General features: G+C 42.6%; 1 protein-coding gene across 7 annotated transcripts in view; it reads right to left on the bottom strand.

Annotated features, from left to right (window-relative positions):
• LOC123498838 (serine/threonine-protein phosphatase 2B catalytic subunit 3-like) overlaps window positions 1-19,167 on the bottom strand; it is a 221,321-nt gene that overhangs the window by 117,087 nt on the left and 85,067 nt on the right. For all 7 annotated transcript variants that reach the window (XR_006672808.1, XM_045246305.1, XM_045246301.1 and 4 more), the window contains exon 2: window positions 4,128-4,331. Coding sequence is in view for 6 of the 7 variants with exons in the window: in XM_045246305.1 (XP_045102240.1) it covers window positions 4,128-4,331 (204 nt within the window). In the remaining variant the exon portion in view is untranslated. The remainder of the gene's footprint in view (window positions 1-4,127; window positions 4,332-19,167) is intronic.

The raw sequence follows: 19,167 nt of genomic DNA, 5'->3' as shown, positions 1-19,167 counted from the left end.
TCTACTCTGCCACACACACACACACACACACACACACACACACACACACACACACACACACACACACACACACACACACTTATGAAAACCCACATCCACTTGCACCTACACTTAGCAAAACCCACCCCACACACACCCCATACATCAAATTTGACCCACGCACCTAAACCTATACACACAGACACACCTCTTCCCAGCCCACACCTGCTATACCGCATCACACCTACTGGCCGCTTTCCTCCCACGCGTTGGAGGAAAAAAAAGGAGGGAAAACAGGAAACATTTTTGTGGGGAGGGCTGGAGCGTTTCTTTGGTTCTTGTTTGGTTTTATTTGCATTTGTATAAGGTATTCAATGTGTGTGTGTGTGTGTGTGTGTGTGTGTGTGTGTGTGTGTGTGTGTGTGTGTGTGTGTGTGTGTGTGTGTGTGTGTGTGTGTGTGTGTGTGTGTGGGCAAGATTAATACAGTAAACAGCCAAACGAATACAAAAAAAATAGTTCCGTGATTGGATGATACTAGAGGAGGAGGAGGAGGAGGAGGAGGAGGAGGAGGAGGAGGAGGAGGAGGAGGAGGAGGAGGAGGAGGAGGAGGAGAGAAAAACAAAATACTATCATCACAACAAAACGAGAGAGAGAGAGAGAGAGAGAGAGAGAGAGAGAGAGAGAGAGAGAGAGAGAGAGAGAGAGAGAGAGAGAGAGAGAGAGAGAGAGAGAGAGAGAGAGAGAGGCGGGACAGTATTGATCTTCGGGCGGCAGGAACTCACCCCGGGGCCTCCACTCCTGACTCCTCCTCCCCCCCCCCCTGCTGCTCCTGCTGTTACTCCTTCTTCCTCCTGTATTCTAGTCTTCCTTTTCCTCCTCCTCCTCCTCCTCTTCTTTCCTATTTTATTTTGTTTTTGTTTCTACGACTTTTGCTTTCTTCTCCTGCTTGTTTCCTTCTTCTTCTTCTTCTTCTTCTTCTTCTTCTTCTTCTTCTTCTGCTACTTTTCTTCTTTCTTGCGTTTTTTTTTTTTTTTTTTTTACCGTTTCTCTTCCTTCTGATTTTTCTTTCAACTATTTTCTACTTTCTCCTTCATCTCCTCCTTTTCTCTTTTTTTTCTTTTTTGTTCCTATTGTTTCCTTCATCTGTTTCTTTACTATTCATCTTCTTTCTGGTTGTTTCCTGCTCCTGCTCCTCCTCCTCCTCCTCCTCCTCCTCCTCCTCCTCCTCTGCTTGCCACTACTGTTTCCTTCATTTTACTACTTCGGTTTCCTTATACTCTTTCCTCTTACTCTTTTCCACTTTTTATTTTCTTTATCTTCTCATTTGTGGTTCCCTTTCTTGTTTTTTCCTTCCTTTTTTCCCTCGCGCTGTTTGCTTCTCTTGTTTCCTTCCTCTACTTTCTACTGTTCCTCTTTCTCCTGCTTCTGTTTCCTCTTTTTCCTTCTCCTTTTTTTTTTTCCTTCCTTTTTTTAATTTGCCTGTTTCATCGTTTTCCTCTTTCCTCTTGTTTCCTCCTTCTCCTCTCCTCCTCCTCCTCTTCCTACTTAAGACTTTTTTTTGCTTTCTCTTCTCTTCCGTTCTGCACTCTTCCTCTCTCATTTCTCCTCCTTGCCCATCTACTGTTTACCTCTCTTCCTCTTACAGTTCCTCCTATATTTCTCTCTTGCCAATACTGTTGTTTCCTCCTCCTCCTCCTCCTTCTCTGCCTCCGCCCCCGTCTTCTTGTGTTTCCTTATTCCCTTTTACTATTCTCCATATCCTCTTCCTCTTCCTCCACTTACTCTTATTTGAGCTAATATTCTCATTATTCTCCTTTCTTTTATCTTTAGTACACTTTTTTTTATCCTACTTACGCATCCTATCCTCCTCCTCCTCCTCCTCCTCCAGAGCAAGCAGAAGGAAGTGGTGGGTGAGGAGATGCCTTATTCTTTACTGTCCTGTTTCTACGCTTGATAGTCAGTGGTAGTTGCCAAACAGCCTTGCAAGGGCCTGGATATCTGCTGCTGTTTGGTTTTCCTTTGTCATCCTTTGTGATTTTTAAGTCGTTGTTGTTGTTGTTGTTGTTGTTGTTGATGATGATGATGATGATGATGATGATGATGATGATGGTGGTGGTGGTGGTGGTGGTGGTGGTGGTGGTGGTGGTGGTGGTACAATTTTTTTCCTCTGCTCTCTGTTTTACATTTCTAGAATATAATATTTTTGTTGCCATAATGACGTTCTCTCTTCTTCTTCATTCTTCTTCTTCTCGTTATTCTTCCTCCTCCTTTCTTTCCTTTACGTGCCTATTTCTATTTTCACATTTTCCTTTTCCATTTCCTATTTTCCTTCATTCAATTTATATTTCTAGTCTAACTACTGACAATAGCTCTCTCTCTCTCTCTCTCTAATGACGTTCTGCCTTCCATATTCTGTTCGTATCCTCAATATTTTTCTGATGTCTTGTTATTTTTTCTCTCTTCCTCCTCCTCCTCCTCCTCCTCCTCCTCCTCCTCCTCCTATCATCATCATCATCATCACCATTATCATTATCCTCTTTCTCTTTCTCCTTCCACCAGTGTCATTTTCTCATCCTCATTTTACTTTTTCTTTGCTCCTTCCTCCTCCTCCTCCTCCTACTGCTGCAATTATAAATATCTTTCACCTTCTACTTCATCATATTCTTCTTTAAACTTTTCCTCTTCCTCTTTCATCCTCCGCCTCCTCCTCGTTTTTTTCTCCTCTTCCTCTTGCTCCTTCGTCAAAAATTGAGAGAGAGAGAGAGAGAGAGAGAGAGAGAGAGAGAGAGAGAGAGAGAGAGAGAGAGAGAGAGAGAGAGAGAGAGAGAGAGAGAGAGAGAGAGAGAGAGAGAGAGAGAGAGAGAGAGAGAATAAATACAGGAAAAAAAGAGGAAAAAGAGTAAACAGGTGAATCAAGGAAAGAAGGAAAAAAAAAAACCTCTAAGATGATTATGAAAAGGAAACAAAGAAAGAGCGGAGGAAAAGTCGATGAATGAATAGGACCAGGTGAGGGAAACCCCTGACAATGGAATGGAGGGAAAAAAAAATAATAGGGAGAGAAAAACTTATTGGGGAAGGAGAGAAAAACTTGTATAACGAAGCGTAGGTGGGTTTCTCTCTCTCTCTCTCTCTCTCTCTCTCTCTCTCTCTCTCTCTCTCTCTCTCTCTCTCTCTCTCGTGAAAATGAAAAAATCGAAGCCTTTCAATATGAGAGAGAGAGAGAGAGAGAGAGAGAGAGAGAGAGAGAGAGAGAGAGAGAGAGAGAGAGAGAGAGAGAGAGAGAGAGAGAGAGAGAGAGAGAGAGAGAGAGAGAATTTTTTGGAGGGCTGGTCGACACCTTGAAAAAGATAGAGGTGAAGTACGAGAAAGGGGAAGAGGAGGAAGAGGAAGAAGAGGAAAAGAAGGAGAAGGAACCACATCAAAAACATCCTTCACGAAACGGAAAAAAAAATGAGTCACGAATACTCACGAACATCATAACATCATCAGCAACAACAACAACAACAACAACAACAATAATAATAATAATAATAATAATAATAATAATAATAATTTCACCTCACGACACTACAAAAACGATGCAGTTTGAGGTAGATAACTCATACAATTACACATATTATCATCAAATATAAGAGGACGAGAGAGAGAGAGAGAGAGAGAGAGAGAGAGAGAGAGAGAGAGAGAGAGAGAGAGAGAGAGAGAGAGAGAGAGAGACGGACACAACAGGTAAAGTATGTATATTTCAGTGAATAGAATAGACGGAGGAGAAAAAAGAAGAGGAAAACACAAAAAAGAGAAGAGAAGAGAAGAGAAGAGAAGAGAAGAGAAGGGAAGGGAAGGGAAGGAAAAAGGAAAGAAAAGGAGAAGAAAAGGATACGAAAGAAAGGAAGGAAAAAAACGAGAAGGAAAGAAAAAAGAAAAAAGAGAACAAGACAAGACAAGAAATGAGAAGAGAAAAAGGAGAAGAAAGTAGAGAAGCGAAGAGAACACGGTAGCGGGAGACAAGGTAGGAGGGAGTGGAGGCTGGGAGCGGAACGAAGCAGGTGAGGTGAGGTGAGGTGAAGCCAGCGAGGCGAGAGGTAAGAGAGGCGAGCAAGAGACGAGAGACGAGAGTGGCAAGAGGAGAGAGAGGGCCGGCCAGACTCACCTGTGACGGGCGCCTCAATATCGATCATGGTCTTCTCCTGGCGTAGGAGAGCGGCGCCCTCGTTGATGATGCGGAGAGCTGCGGCCTCGTCGATGCGCCCCTCCAGGATGAAGTGGTTCTTGAGCCACTCGAACTTTGGCTTCCCTGTCTTCGCGTCGAACACTTCCGGACATTTTAACTTGTGTGACGGCGGGAATGGCACACCTGCAGGGGAGACACAGAGGAGAGAACAGGTGAGCTGGCTGGGTAATAAAGGAGAAAGCTTTGTTTTATAAGTAAGAACATGCAGTCTAGGGGAGTGGAATACAGAGGACTATATAGAAAGGAAAGCCAAACAGCAACAGGCCTTTTTTATTCTTTGAAGGCTGCTTGGTAACGATGTACTTCTAACTAGCTACAGGGAAGAGACACAGGACAGCACAGGAGGTGGTGGTTAAGAAAAGGAGGAGGCGTAAGATGAGGATGAATACGAAGCTGATCATGAGAAGGTATAACAGGAAGAAAAGTGGTGTTCTTTAAGGAAGATTTGGTCACATTTGTTTTTAATATCAAGGAAGAAAGCAACAGGAAAAGAGAAAAGGAAAAGAAAGAAAGAAAAAGAGGAGGAGGAGGAGGAGGAAAAAAGAAAAGGAAGAGAAAGGAGAAAAAAGAAAATGAAAATGAAAATAAGGTAAAGAAGGAAAAGGAAAAGGAAATAAAGAGGAGAAGGAGAATAAGAGGAAAGAAAATTTGCCTTTTAAGGAGCAGCTGGAAGTCTTAAGTTATAAAATGAAAAAATACGTCCAATTTGACACAACTGAGGAGAGAAAGAGAGGACAGGTGAGGTGAGGTGAGATGGGAGATAAAGTTGTTGGTTCATTAAGAAGGGTTAGAGGCACACACGAGGAAGAGAAGGAGACGTACAAGGGAAAACAGATTAGCTATTGTGACAGTGGGAAAGACACACACCTGCGCTGGAGAGAACAGGTGAGGTGAGATCATTAAGGATTTGAGTGATACTGGTAAGAAAGAGGTGTAGGAGGAGGAGGAGGAGAAGGAAGATTATGAAGCTGAAGAGGAAGAGGCGTAGTGTTTCTAAGGAGAAGGATGATTTAGGTCACACGGCTTTATGGAGGAGGAGGAGGAGGAGGAGGAGGAGGAGGAGGAGGAGGAGGAGGAGGAGGAGGAGGAGGAGGAGAAAAAAGGAAATAAAGGAGTAATAACAACAAAACAAGAAAATTAACAAAAAAATGACTAAACTTTTCACTTCTAAGATAAAGTAAGATTTATCAAGTAATGCCAAGTTAGTTTGGCTTAGGTTAGGTTACGTTAGGTTATCTTAGTATAAGTTAGGTCCTCCTCCTCCTCCAAGCATCCACACCTTAGTCGCCTTCCTCCTTGTCCTAGCTCAATCCTTCCCTTTCCTCCACACTCTAACACCTGCCCTACCACACACTTGGCGCCCACACCTAACACACCTCCACTCCCTGTGTGTGTGTGTGTGTGTGTGTGTGTGTGTGTGTGTGTGTGTGTGTGTGTGTGTGTGTGTGTGTGTGTGTGTGTGTGTGTTTGTTGTGACACTGAGGCTGGGAAGGTAATGCCAGACTGACTAACTTGATCCTCTTTGCATGTCAGACAGACTAACAGACAGGCCAGACAGACAGACAGACAGACAGACACACACACACACACACACACACACACACACACACACACACACACACACACACACCTGAGAGGATAATCACGCTAATCAACAATCAGCGTTTATTCGCCAATTACTTATATAATTACACTCTTATCATAGCGAGGAGAGAGAGAGAGAGAGAGAGAGAGAGAGAGAGAGAGAGAGAGAGAGAGTCTAATTACTGTGGGAAAAACTCCAGCAGGAATAATAACAATATCAATAATGAACAAAGAACTCATCTCTCTCTCTCTCTCTCTCTCTCTCTCTCTCTCTCTCTCTCTCTCACCTTGCTTCTGTGCCACTCAATGTTGGATATGTAATTCTAACAAGAGGAGGAGGAGGAGGAGGAGGATACTCGGTACATGCTAAAGAACGTCCCCTCTCTCTCTCTCTCTCTCTCTCTCTCTCTCTCTCTCTCTCTCTCTCTCTCTCTCTCTCTCTCTCTCTGCCACACCCGCGCCACCCGCACAGCCACGCCCATGGACACACCCACGACCACACCCTCTCTCTCCACGCCCACTTCTCTCTCTCTCTCTCTCTCTCTCTCTCTCTCTCTCTCTCTCTCTCTCTCTCTCTCTCTCTCTCTCTCTCTCTCTCTCTCTCTCTCTCTCATGACTATTTCCTCCTCCTCCTCCTCCTCCTCCTCCTCCTCCTCCTCCTCCTTTACTATTTTTTTCCTCTTTTTGTTATTGTTTTCATATATTTCCTTCCATTTTCCTTCGAGTTCTTTCCTTCTTTCTTTTTCCGTCCCATTTATCCCTTCCTCTTCTTTATAGCATGGTAAGGAGATGGAGAAGGAAGAAGAAGGGAATACAAGAACGAGAAATACTTCTACTTTTGCTACTTTTGCTGCTGCTACTACTACTACTACTACTACTACTACTACTACTACTACTACTACTACTACTGAGAAGTGTAGAAAAGATATAAAAAGAAAAATATGAAAAGTTTGATGACAACAACATATAATAAAAAGAACAAATAGCAATAACAAAATCAGCTGCTACTACCACCACCACCATCACCACTACTACTACTACTACTACTACTACTACTACTACTACTACTACTACAGATACTCGTAAAGTACACAAACTTAAGCAATACCAACATGAAGTTTATGTACGTGTGTGCGCTCGCGTACGAGTGTGTACGTTAAAACTTTGTCCGTCCAGCATGAAGGTTATGAGAGAGAGAGAGAGAGAGAGAGAGAGAGAGAGAGAGAGAGAGAGAGAGAGAGAGAGAGAGAGAGAGAGAGAGAGAGAGAGAGAGAGAGAGAGAGAGAGAGAATATCTTAATTTACTACATTCCTCTTAGATTATTGTTTTCACGTGACTCTACTGCTGGTTTCCTCCTCCTCCTCCTCCTCCTCCTCCTCCTCCTCCTCCTCCTCCTTTTGTCTTCCTCTTCCTTGTAACACCTTTACTTGGCGAGGAAAGGACAGCCAGGTGCCAGGATATTCTTCTTCCTCCTCCTACTACTACTCCTACTCCTCCTCCTCTTCTTCCTCTTCCTCCTCCTCCTTTTCCTATTCTCGATCAATTAATATTTCACACCATTTTATATTTTCCCATCCGTAGTCAAACTCTCTCTCTCTCTCTCTCTCTCTCTCTCTCTGGTCTCCATGGTGATGCTGCTTCACGGTCCCTTCAGGTGTCAAGGCGCTGCACTAATTACAACACAGTGAACAGGTGACAGGCGAACAGGTGCACTACGTCCTGTAATCCATTAATACACTCTAACCCTTTCCCGTGAGTCTGTCTGCTCAGGTATGATGCAGTGAGGTACAATAATTAGCCTAACTTTACTTTATTTCACCTATTTTAGTCTTGATCTTACCTAATTTAACCTTGCTTCATTTTTATATTGTCTAATTCAACTTTGCTTCATCTCAGTTTATACAATCTAACTTTTCGTAACTCGCCTTGCTTTATCATTGTTTTATTTCATCTGATTTTATTTCATCTCATCACATTTTGTATATTGTCTAACTTAATCTCCCTTCCCCTCAGTTCATGCGACTTCAGCTTAACCCCTTCAATACTGGGACTCATTTTTACCTTGCGATGTGTGCACGATTAGATCATTTTATTGACATCAGCAAGGGTCAATGGAGTTCAGAAAATTAATGGCTAGAGTCTTCAGTAGTTTAATTCCCCACATAGACCATTTTATTGACATCAGCAAGGGTCTATGGAGTTCAGAAGATTAATGGCTAGAGTCTTCAGTATTTTAATCCCTCCACATAGACCATTTTATTGACAACAGCAAGGGTCTATGGAGTTGAGAAGATTAATGGCTAGAGTCTTCAGTATTTTAATCCTCCACATAGACCATTTTATTGACATCAGCAAGGGTCTATGGAGTTGAGAAGATTAATGGCTAGAGTCTTCAGTAGTTTAACCCCACATGAGTTTCTGGAGCTGTACAAATTCACCAGTTAGTAAGCAGGATGAATATGGAAACACGTCATGGTACTGAAGAGGTTAACTTGCCTTTACCCTTGCCTCCGTTTTTCTACTCTAGTATAACCTAACTTCACGTCACTTCATTCATATATTGTCGAGCTTTGTCTTATTCATTGTAAGCTGAGGTATGATGCAGTGACCTAGAATGATTTGTCTAACTTAACTATTTCACCTGTTTTTTTTTTTTTTTTTTTTTTTTTTTTTGTCCCCTAAGCTTATTTCACCTGACTCCAAACTTAACTATTTCACCTGTTTTATTTCTCCCCTAAGCTTACTTCACCTGACTTCACTTGTATCTTGGCTATCTTAATCTTACTTAACCTCAGTTCATGTAATCTAACCTACTCTAACTTGGCTTTAATCTCGTCTCAGTTTACCTTATGTAACCATGATCTAATTTCACCTCCCTTCATTTATATCCTGTGACTTACTTTACCTCACTTCATGTAACCTAACCTACTCTGACTTCACTTGCCTTTAACCTTGTCTTAGTTTCTCTAACCTAACCTGACCTACTTCCACCGCACCTCACTTCAGAACATCTAAGCAAAACTAATATAACTTATCCCATTAAGATACGTAATACAGACCTAACTTTGCCTTATTTCACTTCACTTTACATTATTCTATCTTTATATATTTTATCTTTTTTTTTTACCTAACCTTACATTACCTAATCTAACTTAACCTAATCTTACTTTGCTTTACAATATTAATTCTACATAACAGTATCAAATCTTACATTAAAGGACCAAAACTATCCTAGTCTTTACCTTATCTTACCTTACCTTACCTTACACTAACCTAACCACATTCAATCTAACCTAACCTAACCTACCTTAACTTCATTTAACCAAAAATAATTAAAATCTACTAAAAGAAATTCTACAAACAATTACCTTTTTCGTAATAAATAGAAATAGAGAAGGAAAGGAGGAACAAACGGGAGACGGGAGAGGAAAAGGAGAAAAAGGAGAAAAACCGGAAAACAGGGAACGGAAAAGAAGAAAAAACTAGGAAAAAGGGAGAACAAACAGAAAACTGGAAAGAACAGGGAGAAAAAATGGGAAAAACCTGAAGACGGGGAACAGAAAGGAGGAAAAAGAAATAGGAAAGGGGAAAAATGGCCTCAGTGATATGCATTCCTCCCTACCTTCACACACGCAAACTTTTGTTATTCCCCTCCCGATTAGATTCACAAAGATGAAATTCAACCCACTCAGTACCATGGCACGTTTTCATATTCATTCTGCTTACTATTTGGTGATTTCATTCAGCTTCAGAAACTTATGTGGGGATTAAAAATGGTGAAGACTGTGGTAATCAATCTTCTGACCTCCACAGACCCTTGCTAATGTCAATAAAATGGTCTAATCACACCCAAATCTCAAGGTAAAAATGCGTCCCAGTACTGAAGGGGTTTAATGGCTTTTGTTTGGCAGAAAATCACAAAAAAACAATAATACATTCACATCTCTCTCTCTCTCTCTCTCTCTCTCTCTCTCTCTCTCTCTCTCTCTCTCTCTCTCTCTCTCTAACACAAACACAACCCTTAAATCTTTCCTTCCTCACTATTCTTTTTCTTCACGTCTGGCCAAGTTTACGAGAGTCACACGATCACTACATACTCACGCCCCGCCCCTTCCTAGCCCCGCCTCGCCCCGCCCCCTCACGTAACGCATTGATTCCTTCAAGCCCCCACTCCCCCTTCACCCCAAGCGGAGAGAGAGAGAGAGAGAGAGAGAGGAAGCAGAGGCGTGGGAGGAGCGTCGACCTTAAGGCTGTAAGTGTGAAGAGTAGCCCTGTCTTGCCCCGCAGCCAAACAGTCTTATCGATCACAACAGTGTTACCAAGGATATTGAAAGGCTGCAAGGACGAAGAGGAGGAGAAGGAGGAGGAGGAGGAGGAGGAGGAGGAGGAGGAGGAGGAGGAGGAGGAGGAGGAGGAGGAGGAGAAGGAGAAGGAGGAGGAGGAAGGGTTTGTAATCAGGGCAGGACAAGAAATAACGTGTTCGAGGTTGATAGTTAGATTTAGAAAGAGAACGGGAGAGAAGGGAAAATAAACGGTTCTGAAATAGTGTTTGGATGAATAGAATAAACTCAGTGATCAGGTTGTTCGTGGTGCGCAAACACGGACGATTAAACAGTGGACGGATTGAATTTAAGGATAGAGATGACAGGTGGAGAGAGGAGAGAGGAGAGAGGTAGGCATGTGTTAATAAATATGAGTATAAAATGGTTTCTTGCAGCTTTCCTTTGTGTTCTATTACAGCCAGTACAGAATGGTAGATATCTTGCATTGACTGACGACAATATAATAAATGGCTCAGTGGCTTCCTGCAGGCTCTCTGATGTCAGTACACAGGGAAACGTTGAATATATTTCTTTCGTACCTTTAATCTTACTGCAGTTTTTTAGCCATTTCTTTTAACCACAACGCCTTGGAAAAAAAAAGCAAGGACAAAGTAATAAATTCTGTGTAATTCCTGTGCACTTATATACGTAAAAAAAAAAATTCTCCACAATGCTCTGGAGAGAAAAAAAGAAGCTAGCACGAACAAGAATTACTACTACTAGTACTACTACTACTACTACTACTACTACTACTACTACTACTACACACATGAGAGGAGAAATTATACAACCACCACCACCACTACTACTACTACTACTACTACTACTACTACTACTACTACTACTACTACCACCACCACCACCACCACCACCACCACCACCACCACCACTACTACCACCACCACCACTACTACTATCACCACCACCACTACTACAACACACACTAACTACATAAACAAGCACATACAGCGGAAGAAAGAAAGAAAGAAAGGAGAAAGGAGAGGGGCTGTGTGGTGTGTATTCAAGGGGTACTTAGGTATGTGTGAATAGAAAATGGGACTTATTAATGGCTTTGCAGACAGGGAGAGACTGAACAGCTGATAGGACCGCGTTGGCAGATGTCCAGTGTGTGTGTGTGTGTGTGTGTGTGTGTGTGTGTGTGTGTGTGTGTGTGTGTGTGTGTGTGTGTGTGTGTGTGTGTGTGTGTGTGTGTGTGTGTGTGTGTGTGCAAAGAAGGGAGGGGAGGAGATGAAGACAAATGAGAAGACATACCCACAGGAAAAGCTGGGATGAGAGAGAGAGAGAGAGAGAGAGAGAGAGAGAGAGAGAGAGAGAGAGAGAGAGAGAGAGAGAGAGAGAGAGAGAGAGAGAGAGAGAGAGAGAGAGAGAGAGAGAGAGAGAGAGAGAGTCAGTCAGTAGATATAATAGAGAAAGTCCTTCCAAGATTAAGTTTGTGTTGAGTCAGTAAATCATAGGCGTGATAAGTCAGTTGGACAAAGAGTGAGTGAGTGAGTGAGTGAGTGAGTGAGTGAGAGTTAATTCAGTCAGTCAGTGAGTCAGTCATTCAGTCATTCATTCGTTAACTCTCTTCCTGTCTATAATAATCTACCAGCCAATAAATCATTCTTATTTTTCCCATTTCTTTCTTCAGGTCAGTCAGTCAGTCAGTCAGTCAGCAACACGAGCGCTACTTCTCCATACCAAGCCTGCCAGTCACTGTCAGTCAATTAGTCAGTCAACTAACAGCACTGACAGGCAAGCAGGCAAGCAACCAAGCAGGCAGGCAGGCAGGCAGGCAGGCAGGCAGGCAGATAGATAGATAGATAGATAGAGAGAGAGAGAGAGAGAGAGAGAGAGAGAGAGAGAGAGAGAGAGAGAGAGAGAGAGAGAGAGAGAGAGAGAGAGAGAGAGAGAGAGAGAGTTTACAACGCACTTTTAAATAAATAGATATTCCTGCATGGGAGGAGGAGGAGGAGGAGGAGGAGGAGGAAGAGGAAGAGGAGGAGGAGGAGGAGGAGGAGGAGGAGGAGGAGGAGGAGGAGGAGGAGGAGGAGGAGGAGGAGGAGGAGGAGGAGGAGGAGGAGGAGGAGGAGGAGGAGGAGGAGGAGGAAGAGGAAGAGGAAGAGGAAGAGGAGGAGGAGGAGGAGGAGGAGGAACACAAACCTCTTGACTAATTTATTCTTGCACCAAACAACACTTTAGTTTCCTCCTCCTCCTCCTCCTCCTCCTCCTCCACTTCTTCCCGGGTCGTCTTCCCTTCCGTCACTTTCTCTTTCTATTTCACCTCCTTTTATTTACTCCTCCTCCTCCTCCTCTTCCCTTTCCTTTCCTCTTCTTCTTCCTTCCTTCCTCCTCAAAATTCCTCAACTTCCATCCCCCCATTCTTCCCTCCTCTTCCTCTTCTTCCTTCTCCTCTTCCATTTACCTCTCAATGCACTCCTTTCCCCTCATCTCTCTTCCTCTCTTCCCACGCATATTTCCTCCTCTTCCTTCCTCTCCCCCTCTTTCTTCCCTCCCAGATTTTCTCTCCCCTCCCTAACCTTTCTTCCTTCTCTCCCCTCTTCCGTCTCCTCCTCCTCCTCCTCCTCCCTTCCCTTTGACAAATAATCCTCTTCCTTCTTTTTTTCCTCCTCCCCTCACATATAACCCGGACATCACGCCTCTTCCTCTTCCTCTTCCTCTTCCTCCTCCTCCTCCTCTTCCCCTCTTCCCTAATATGAGAATTTCTTCAAACTTTCCTCAAGAATAGTTTCCGCAGTTCCTCCTCCAGCTCCTCTTCCTCTTTCATGCACACTCCGAGGGTCAGGAAGGAATGTTGAGAGAGAGAGAGAGAGAGAGAGAGAGAGAGAGAGAGAGAGAGAGAGAGAGAGAGAGAGAGAGAGAGAGAGAGAGAGAGAGAGAGAGAGAGAGAGAGAGAGAGAGAGAGAGAGACTAAAGAAATAAACAGAGGGGAATAATAAACATAAAAGAGAAGAGGAAACAAAGAAGAAAGAGGAGAGAAGGAAAACAAATAGAGGAAAAATGAAGAGAGAGAGGAGAGGAAATAGGCGAGAGGGAAAGTGAGAGGAGAGAGGGAACGTTACAGGAAGGACAGGTAAAGATGACGGGAGAGAGGGAGAAGGGGAGGAGAGAGGGAGAGGGAGGGAGAGAGAGGGAGAGGGAGAGAGAGAGAGAGGGGAGAGGGAGAGAGGGGAGAGGAATACTTAATAAGCGTCAAGGGATGATCTCTGAAGCGGAATCTTACAAGTTATAACATCTTCCTCCTCTTGCTCTTCCTCTTCCTCCTCTTCTTCTTCTTCTTCTCTTCCTCCTCCTCTTCCTTCGTTCATAGCCATATATTTCTAACTAACTTCCTAATCTCTTTTTTTAGTACATTTATTTTTTTTCTCTGGTTATCTTTTCCTCTTTCCTCTTCTCTCCCTTCTTTATCTCTTTTTACCTTCTTCCTTGCATGTATTTTTTCCTCTCATTGTCCCTTCTTCCTTTCTTCGCTTTTCCTTCCCTTCCTCCTCTTCCTCATCCAGTACAATGATTTTTCTCTCGTTATTTTTTTCCTCTTCCCTTTTCTCTCCCTTTTTTTTTATCTTTTTTCCCTCCTTCCTTCACCATCCATGCTTCTTTGTTTTCCATTCTTCCTCCTTCCTTTTTTCACTTTTCCTGTCCTTCTTCCTCTACCTTCTCCATCGTTATCTAAAGCTCTCTTCTTCCTTCCTTCCTCCAATCCTTCTTTCTCTCCTGTCGTCTCTGTAATGTTCCTTTCGCTACCTCCTTCAAAAGCCAATCTTTCCTTCCTTCCTTCCTTCTTCCTTCTTTCACAAACCATTATTTTTTTCTATTTCTTTTATATCCTAAACAGCTTCTCCTCCTCCTCCTCCTCCTCCTCCTCTTCTTCCTCAATCCTTTTCTCCAATTTTCCTTCTCTTCCTCCTTAAAAATCACTCTTTTCTTCCTTCTTCCTTCATTATTTCTCCTCCTTCCTTCACATCATTCATATTCCAATCCAGTTTTCTTTCTCTTCACTTTGTTTTTTTCTTTCTCTTTCTTCCTTCACTAACTCACATTTCCTTACTTTTAGTTTATACGGTTCTCTCTCTCTCTCTCTCTCTCTCTCTCTACTACTACTACTACTACTACTACTACTACTATTACATTTTCTTTCCTCCTTTTCATCATTTACTCAATCTTCCTTTCCCTTCCTTCAATTCTTCTCTCTCTTCTTCCCATCTTTTTTTCCTTTTCCTTTCTCTCCATTTGTTCTTGTTTTTCTCCCTTTCCCTGTCTATCTCAACCTTATTCTCTTGTCCTCTCCTTTTTCTCCTGTTTCTTTTAGTTTCTTCTTTCCCCATTCCTTAAGAGACCATCCCTCCCTTGTTCTTGTTCTTTGTTGTTGTTGTTGTTGTTGTTGTTGTTGTTGTTCCTCCTGCACAGATCACACAGCCGTCTCTCCACAAAACACCCGCCTCTTCCTGTTTTTTTTTCTTTTTCCTTCGTGTCAATTTTTAGAAGCTTGTCCATTTATCTCCATAAATTTCATAAGCGCGGGAGAATAAACACAGCCCTGAAAGCAAGCACCCGCACTCCTACTCCTCCTCCTCCTCCTCCTCCTCCTCCTCCTCCTCCTCCTCCTCCTCCTCCTCCTCCTCTTCTTCCTTCTCCTTCCGTTTATCATCTACTCGCATTTCTTCTTTCGATTTTCTTTCTTTCTTTCTTTCTTTCTTTCTCTCTCTTTCGTACTATTTCTACTACTTTCTTTCTCTATTTACTTCTTCCTTTTCTTTCTCAGTCAGTCATTTCTTCCTTCTTTTCTCTCCTTTCCTCTTTTTATTTATTTTTCTCTTTTACTTCTTTATCCCTTATTTATTCTCTTATTCTCTCCCTTCCATCTCTTTCTCTACCCATCTTTCCTCCTCCTCCTCCTCCTCCTCCTCCTCCAGTTTCTCGGTATTCTATTGTTTTCATACACTTTCTTTCCTTTTCCTTACTTTCACAATCTTTTCTACCTTCCCCTCCTCCTTTTCTCTTCTTCCCCCCACTCTCTTTTCACCCTCCTCTTTATCTTTCCTCTTCTTCTTTTCTTCGTGTTCTTTCTCTTCCTCTTTTGTACCTAATAAACTTTCTTCTCTTTTTCTTCCTCTTCCTCCTTACGAATTTCTCTCCACATTCCTCCATTACAACTTCCTAACTTCCCACTTTCCTCTCCTCCTCCTCTTCCTTCGCTCCCCTCCCCTCCCCTCCTCACCCCTTCACCCCTGCAAACAGACTCACCACAGCTGCAACAATAAATTCAGCTGGTCTTGTGGTGTACCCTTAACCTTCCCTTGGCCCTGACACCATCATCATCATCATCATCATCACCATCATTATCACCATTATCATCATCATCATCATCATCATCATCATCATCATTACTTTATTATTATTATTGTCATCACCACTAATATTACCTTCACGTCACTATTACCACCACCACCACCACCACCACCACCACCACCACTGCAATCACCGCCATTATTATTTTTGTGGCTTTTGTCATCATCATCATCATCATCATTATTAATACACTAATATCATCACTGTCATCATTACCATTCACTAACAATATTGTCATCACCATCATTACTATTCTGCAATGACCACAATGATACTATTACTGTTATCACTACTACTACTACTACTACTACTACTACTACTACTACTACTATCACCACCATCATAACCCTCTATCATAAAAATACTGTCATCACTACAACCATTAATATCATCACCACCACCACAACCACTATCACCACCCATCACCACCCATCCCCCACAAAGATCCTTGATCATCACATTCTCCTCCACCACCTCTTCCCTCTCTCTCTCCTTTATTTACTTTACAAAGACGATCATGATTAACAAAATAATAAGGGACACAATTATCTAAAGTGTTTAAAATCTCCTCTTGCTCCTCCTCCTCCTCTTTTACTTACAGACTTTCATTACGAGACAAAATCATTATAGAGTTAGTTCACATCCTGAAGGAAAATAAGATGAACAGGGGCAAGAAGTAAAGCTAACAGTGTATTGGGGTTCATCTTGACAAGTGATAAAAGACCTGAACTGATATTGAAGTTGTGTTTGCTAATGAGAGAGAGAGAGAGAGAGAGAGAGAGAGAGAGAGAGAGAGAGAGAGAGAGAGAGAGAGAGAGAGAGAGAGAGAGAGAGAGAGAGAGAGAGAGAGAGAGAGAGAGAGAGAGAGAGAGAACAGTAAAGAGAGGAAGAGGACGAAGAATAAAACTAAAAAAGAGAGATAGGAGGAACAGAAAATAAGAAGAATGAAAAAAAAAATTACGGAAGGAGAAAGCGAAGAAGAGACACGGAGGAAAATGAAAATAAATAAAGAAAGGAAATGGAAAAAGAAGGAAGAGAAAGAGGAAGAAAACCTAAGAGGACAAAAATTAAAGCAGAAAAAAAGAAAATAAAAAAACAGGAAAAGAAACAGAAATAAGAGATAAGGAAGAAAGGTAAAGAGAAAGAGGAAAACAAGAGAAAATGAAGAGGAGGAGGAGGAGGAGGAGGAGGAGGAGGAGGAGAAAAGAGGAGAAGAAAAGACGAGGAAGAGGAGAAAAGAGGAAGACGAGGGAAGAAGGAAGAAAGGAAGAGACGTCATGCTCAAGTCAATAATTTACAAGTCCTCTTCCTTTCCTTATCTCCTCCCCTCCCCTCCCCTCTCCTCCCTTCCCTCCCTCCCATGCCCTCTCCTCCCTCCCTCCCATGCCCTCCCCTCCTCTCCTCTCCTCCTCTCCTCCTCCTCCTCCTCCTCCTCCTCCTCCTCCTCTTCCTCCTCTCTCCACGGAGGTCAAAGGTGATGCAGCCCAAATATCACCACAACTATACACTACTGTTCTCCTCCTCCTCCTCCTCCTCCTATCTTTTACCAGCATCCTCTCTCTCTCTCTCTCTCTCTCTCTCTCTCTCTCTCTCTGTCTGTCTGTATATCAATCTATCTCTCCATACACATAATAGAAGAGAAGGAATACAAAGGAACACAAATGAAGTACAACCAGCAACAAACACACACACACACACACACACACACACACACACACACACACACACACACACACACACACACACACACACACACACATATATATATAAGTCATTAATAGGCTGCTTGGGTAACTATTCTACTTTATCAGTGGGAGAGAAAGGGTAACACAGAAGAAGGCTCCCTCCCCGCCCACCCCTCCACCGTCAACTCAGCAGGAGCAGGAAGGAAAAAAAGAGAAAGGTATCAAGTACAGAAAAATGACATGGAATTTGAGAGGAAGGTAAGAGAGATCAAGTCCATTTCTAGTACATACGAGGAGGAGGAGGAGGAGGAGGAGGAGGAGGAGGAGGAGGAGGAGGAGGAGGAGGAGGAGGAGGAGGAGGATTTGAATGTGCAGCTGTGTCCTAAATATGTTTGCGATCCTTCTCCTTCTCGTCCTCCTCCTCCTCCTCCTCCTCCTCCTCCTCCTCCTCCTCCCATCCACTTCAGCGTCGTAAGTTCATCTTCAGATTCAGGCAAGATCAGAGCTTGCTATTTCAATGCCCGTAGTTTACGAAATAAATTTAATGAGCTCCAAGCTCTTATACATCAAGAAAACTATGACATCATCGGCATCACAGAAACTTGGATTAATACAACACACAGAGATTACCTCGCAGAATACTCACTTGATGGCTATAACATTTTTAGTAGCGAAAGATCTCACCGTACAGGGGGCGGTGTAATGTTTTACGTTAAAAGTAATCTTCGTGCTCGTGTGATGCCAACTTCAACCATTGCAAACATAGATGTCAATTTCATTCATATAGAAAATAAATCCCGAAGAATATCATTAGGTCTCGTCTATCGTCCTCCAGCCCAGTCACCCGCCACAGACGAACAATTGTATGAACAAATCGCGGACATTTGCTGCGTAAACAATTGCATAATTATGGGAGATTTTAACCTTCCAGTCACAAGGTGGGGCGAACCACTGACAGCTCACGCTGGCCAGCAGCTGTATAATAGCATGCTTGAAAGCTCCCTCCACCAACACATCAAGCATCCGACAAGAGGAAACAATATCCTTGATATCGTTCTAACAAATGATGAGAATACTATTGAAAATGTGGAAATTGGACCAGAATTCAGTTCCAGCGATCATCGCACCTTAAAATTCACCATAAATTTTGACAAAGGAAAAGTGAATGAAAGTAAAGAAAAAGTGCCAGACTATCGGCGTGCAAACTACACAAGACTCCGTATGCAGCTTGCATCCATTGACTGGAATATACTGCTGGAAACACCAGATGTAGATAAGACATGGGAGGTGTTTGCTGAAAAGATAAATGATACAGCTAAGATGTGTATACCACTAAGAAACAGAAGGAAACTACTAAACACCAAACCGAAATGGTGGAATAATGAAATTAAAAGCTGTCTTCTAGCAAAGAAAGAAGCATACAACAAATACAAATTAACACAGCATAATAATGATAAATTAGAGCATGACAGATTGCGTAGAAAAGCAAAAAAGTTGATAAAAAGCAGCAAAAAATCTGTAGAAGCTCAGATCGCAAACTCCTGTAAAACCAACCCAAAGGAATTTCACAGTTATGTAAAATCCAAAAGAGTCTTAGCCTCAACAATTGGTCCACTCATAACAGAAAACGGAAACCAAATAGATAACGAAGCTGAAATGGCAAACGTCCTAAATAGATTCTTCTCAACAGTCTTCACGACTGAAGATGTCCAAAATAGTCTGCCCATGCCAGAGCCTCAGGCACAAGGCAAAACACTGCCTGACTTCATAGTTACAGAAAATGAAATCCTCACAGTCATGAACAGCATGAACGTAAACAAAACGCCTGGACCAGACAAGATATCACCCAGGCTTCTCAAAGAAGCGAAAATGAGCTCGTGAAACCACTCACGATTATATTCAATAAAACTTTACAAGCAGGAAAGTCCCCAGGAGTGGAAGCTAGCAAATGTCACGCCCATTTTCAAGAAAGGAAATAAATCACTCCCAGCTAATTAC

Source organism: Portunus trituberculatus, chromosome 48, assembly GCF_017591435.1.
Source record: "Portunus trituberculatus isolate SZX2019 chromosome 48, ASM1759143v1, whole genome shotgun sequence".
NCBI lineage: Eukaryota > Metazoa > Arthropoda > Malacostraca > Decapoda > Portunidae > Portunus > Portunus trituberculatus.
Note: the sequence above shows the minus strand (reverse complement) of the source record. Positions and strands in the feature narration are given on the sequence as shown.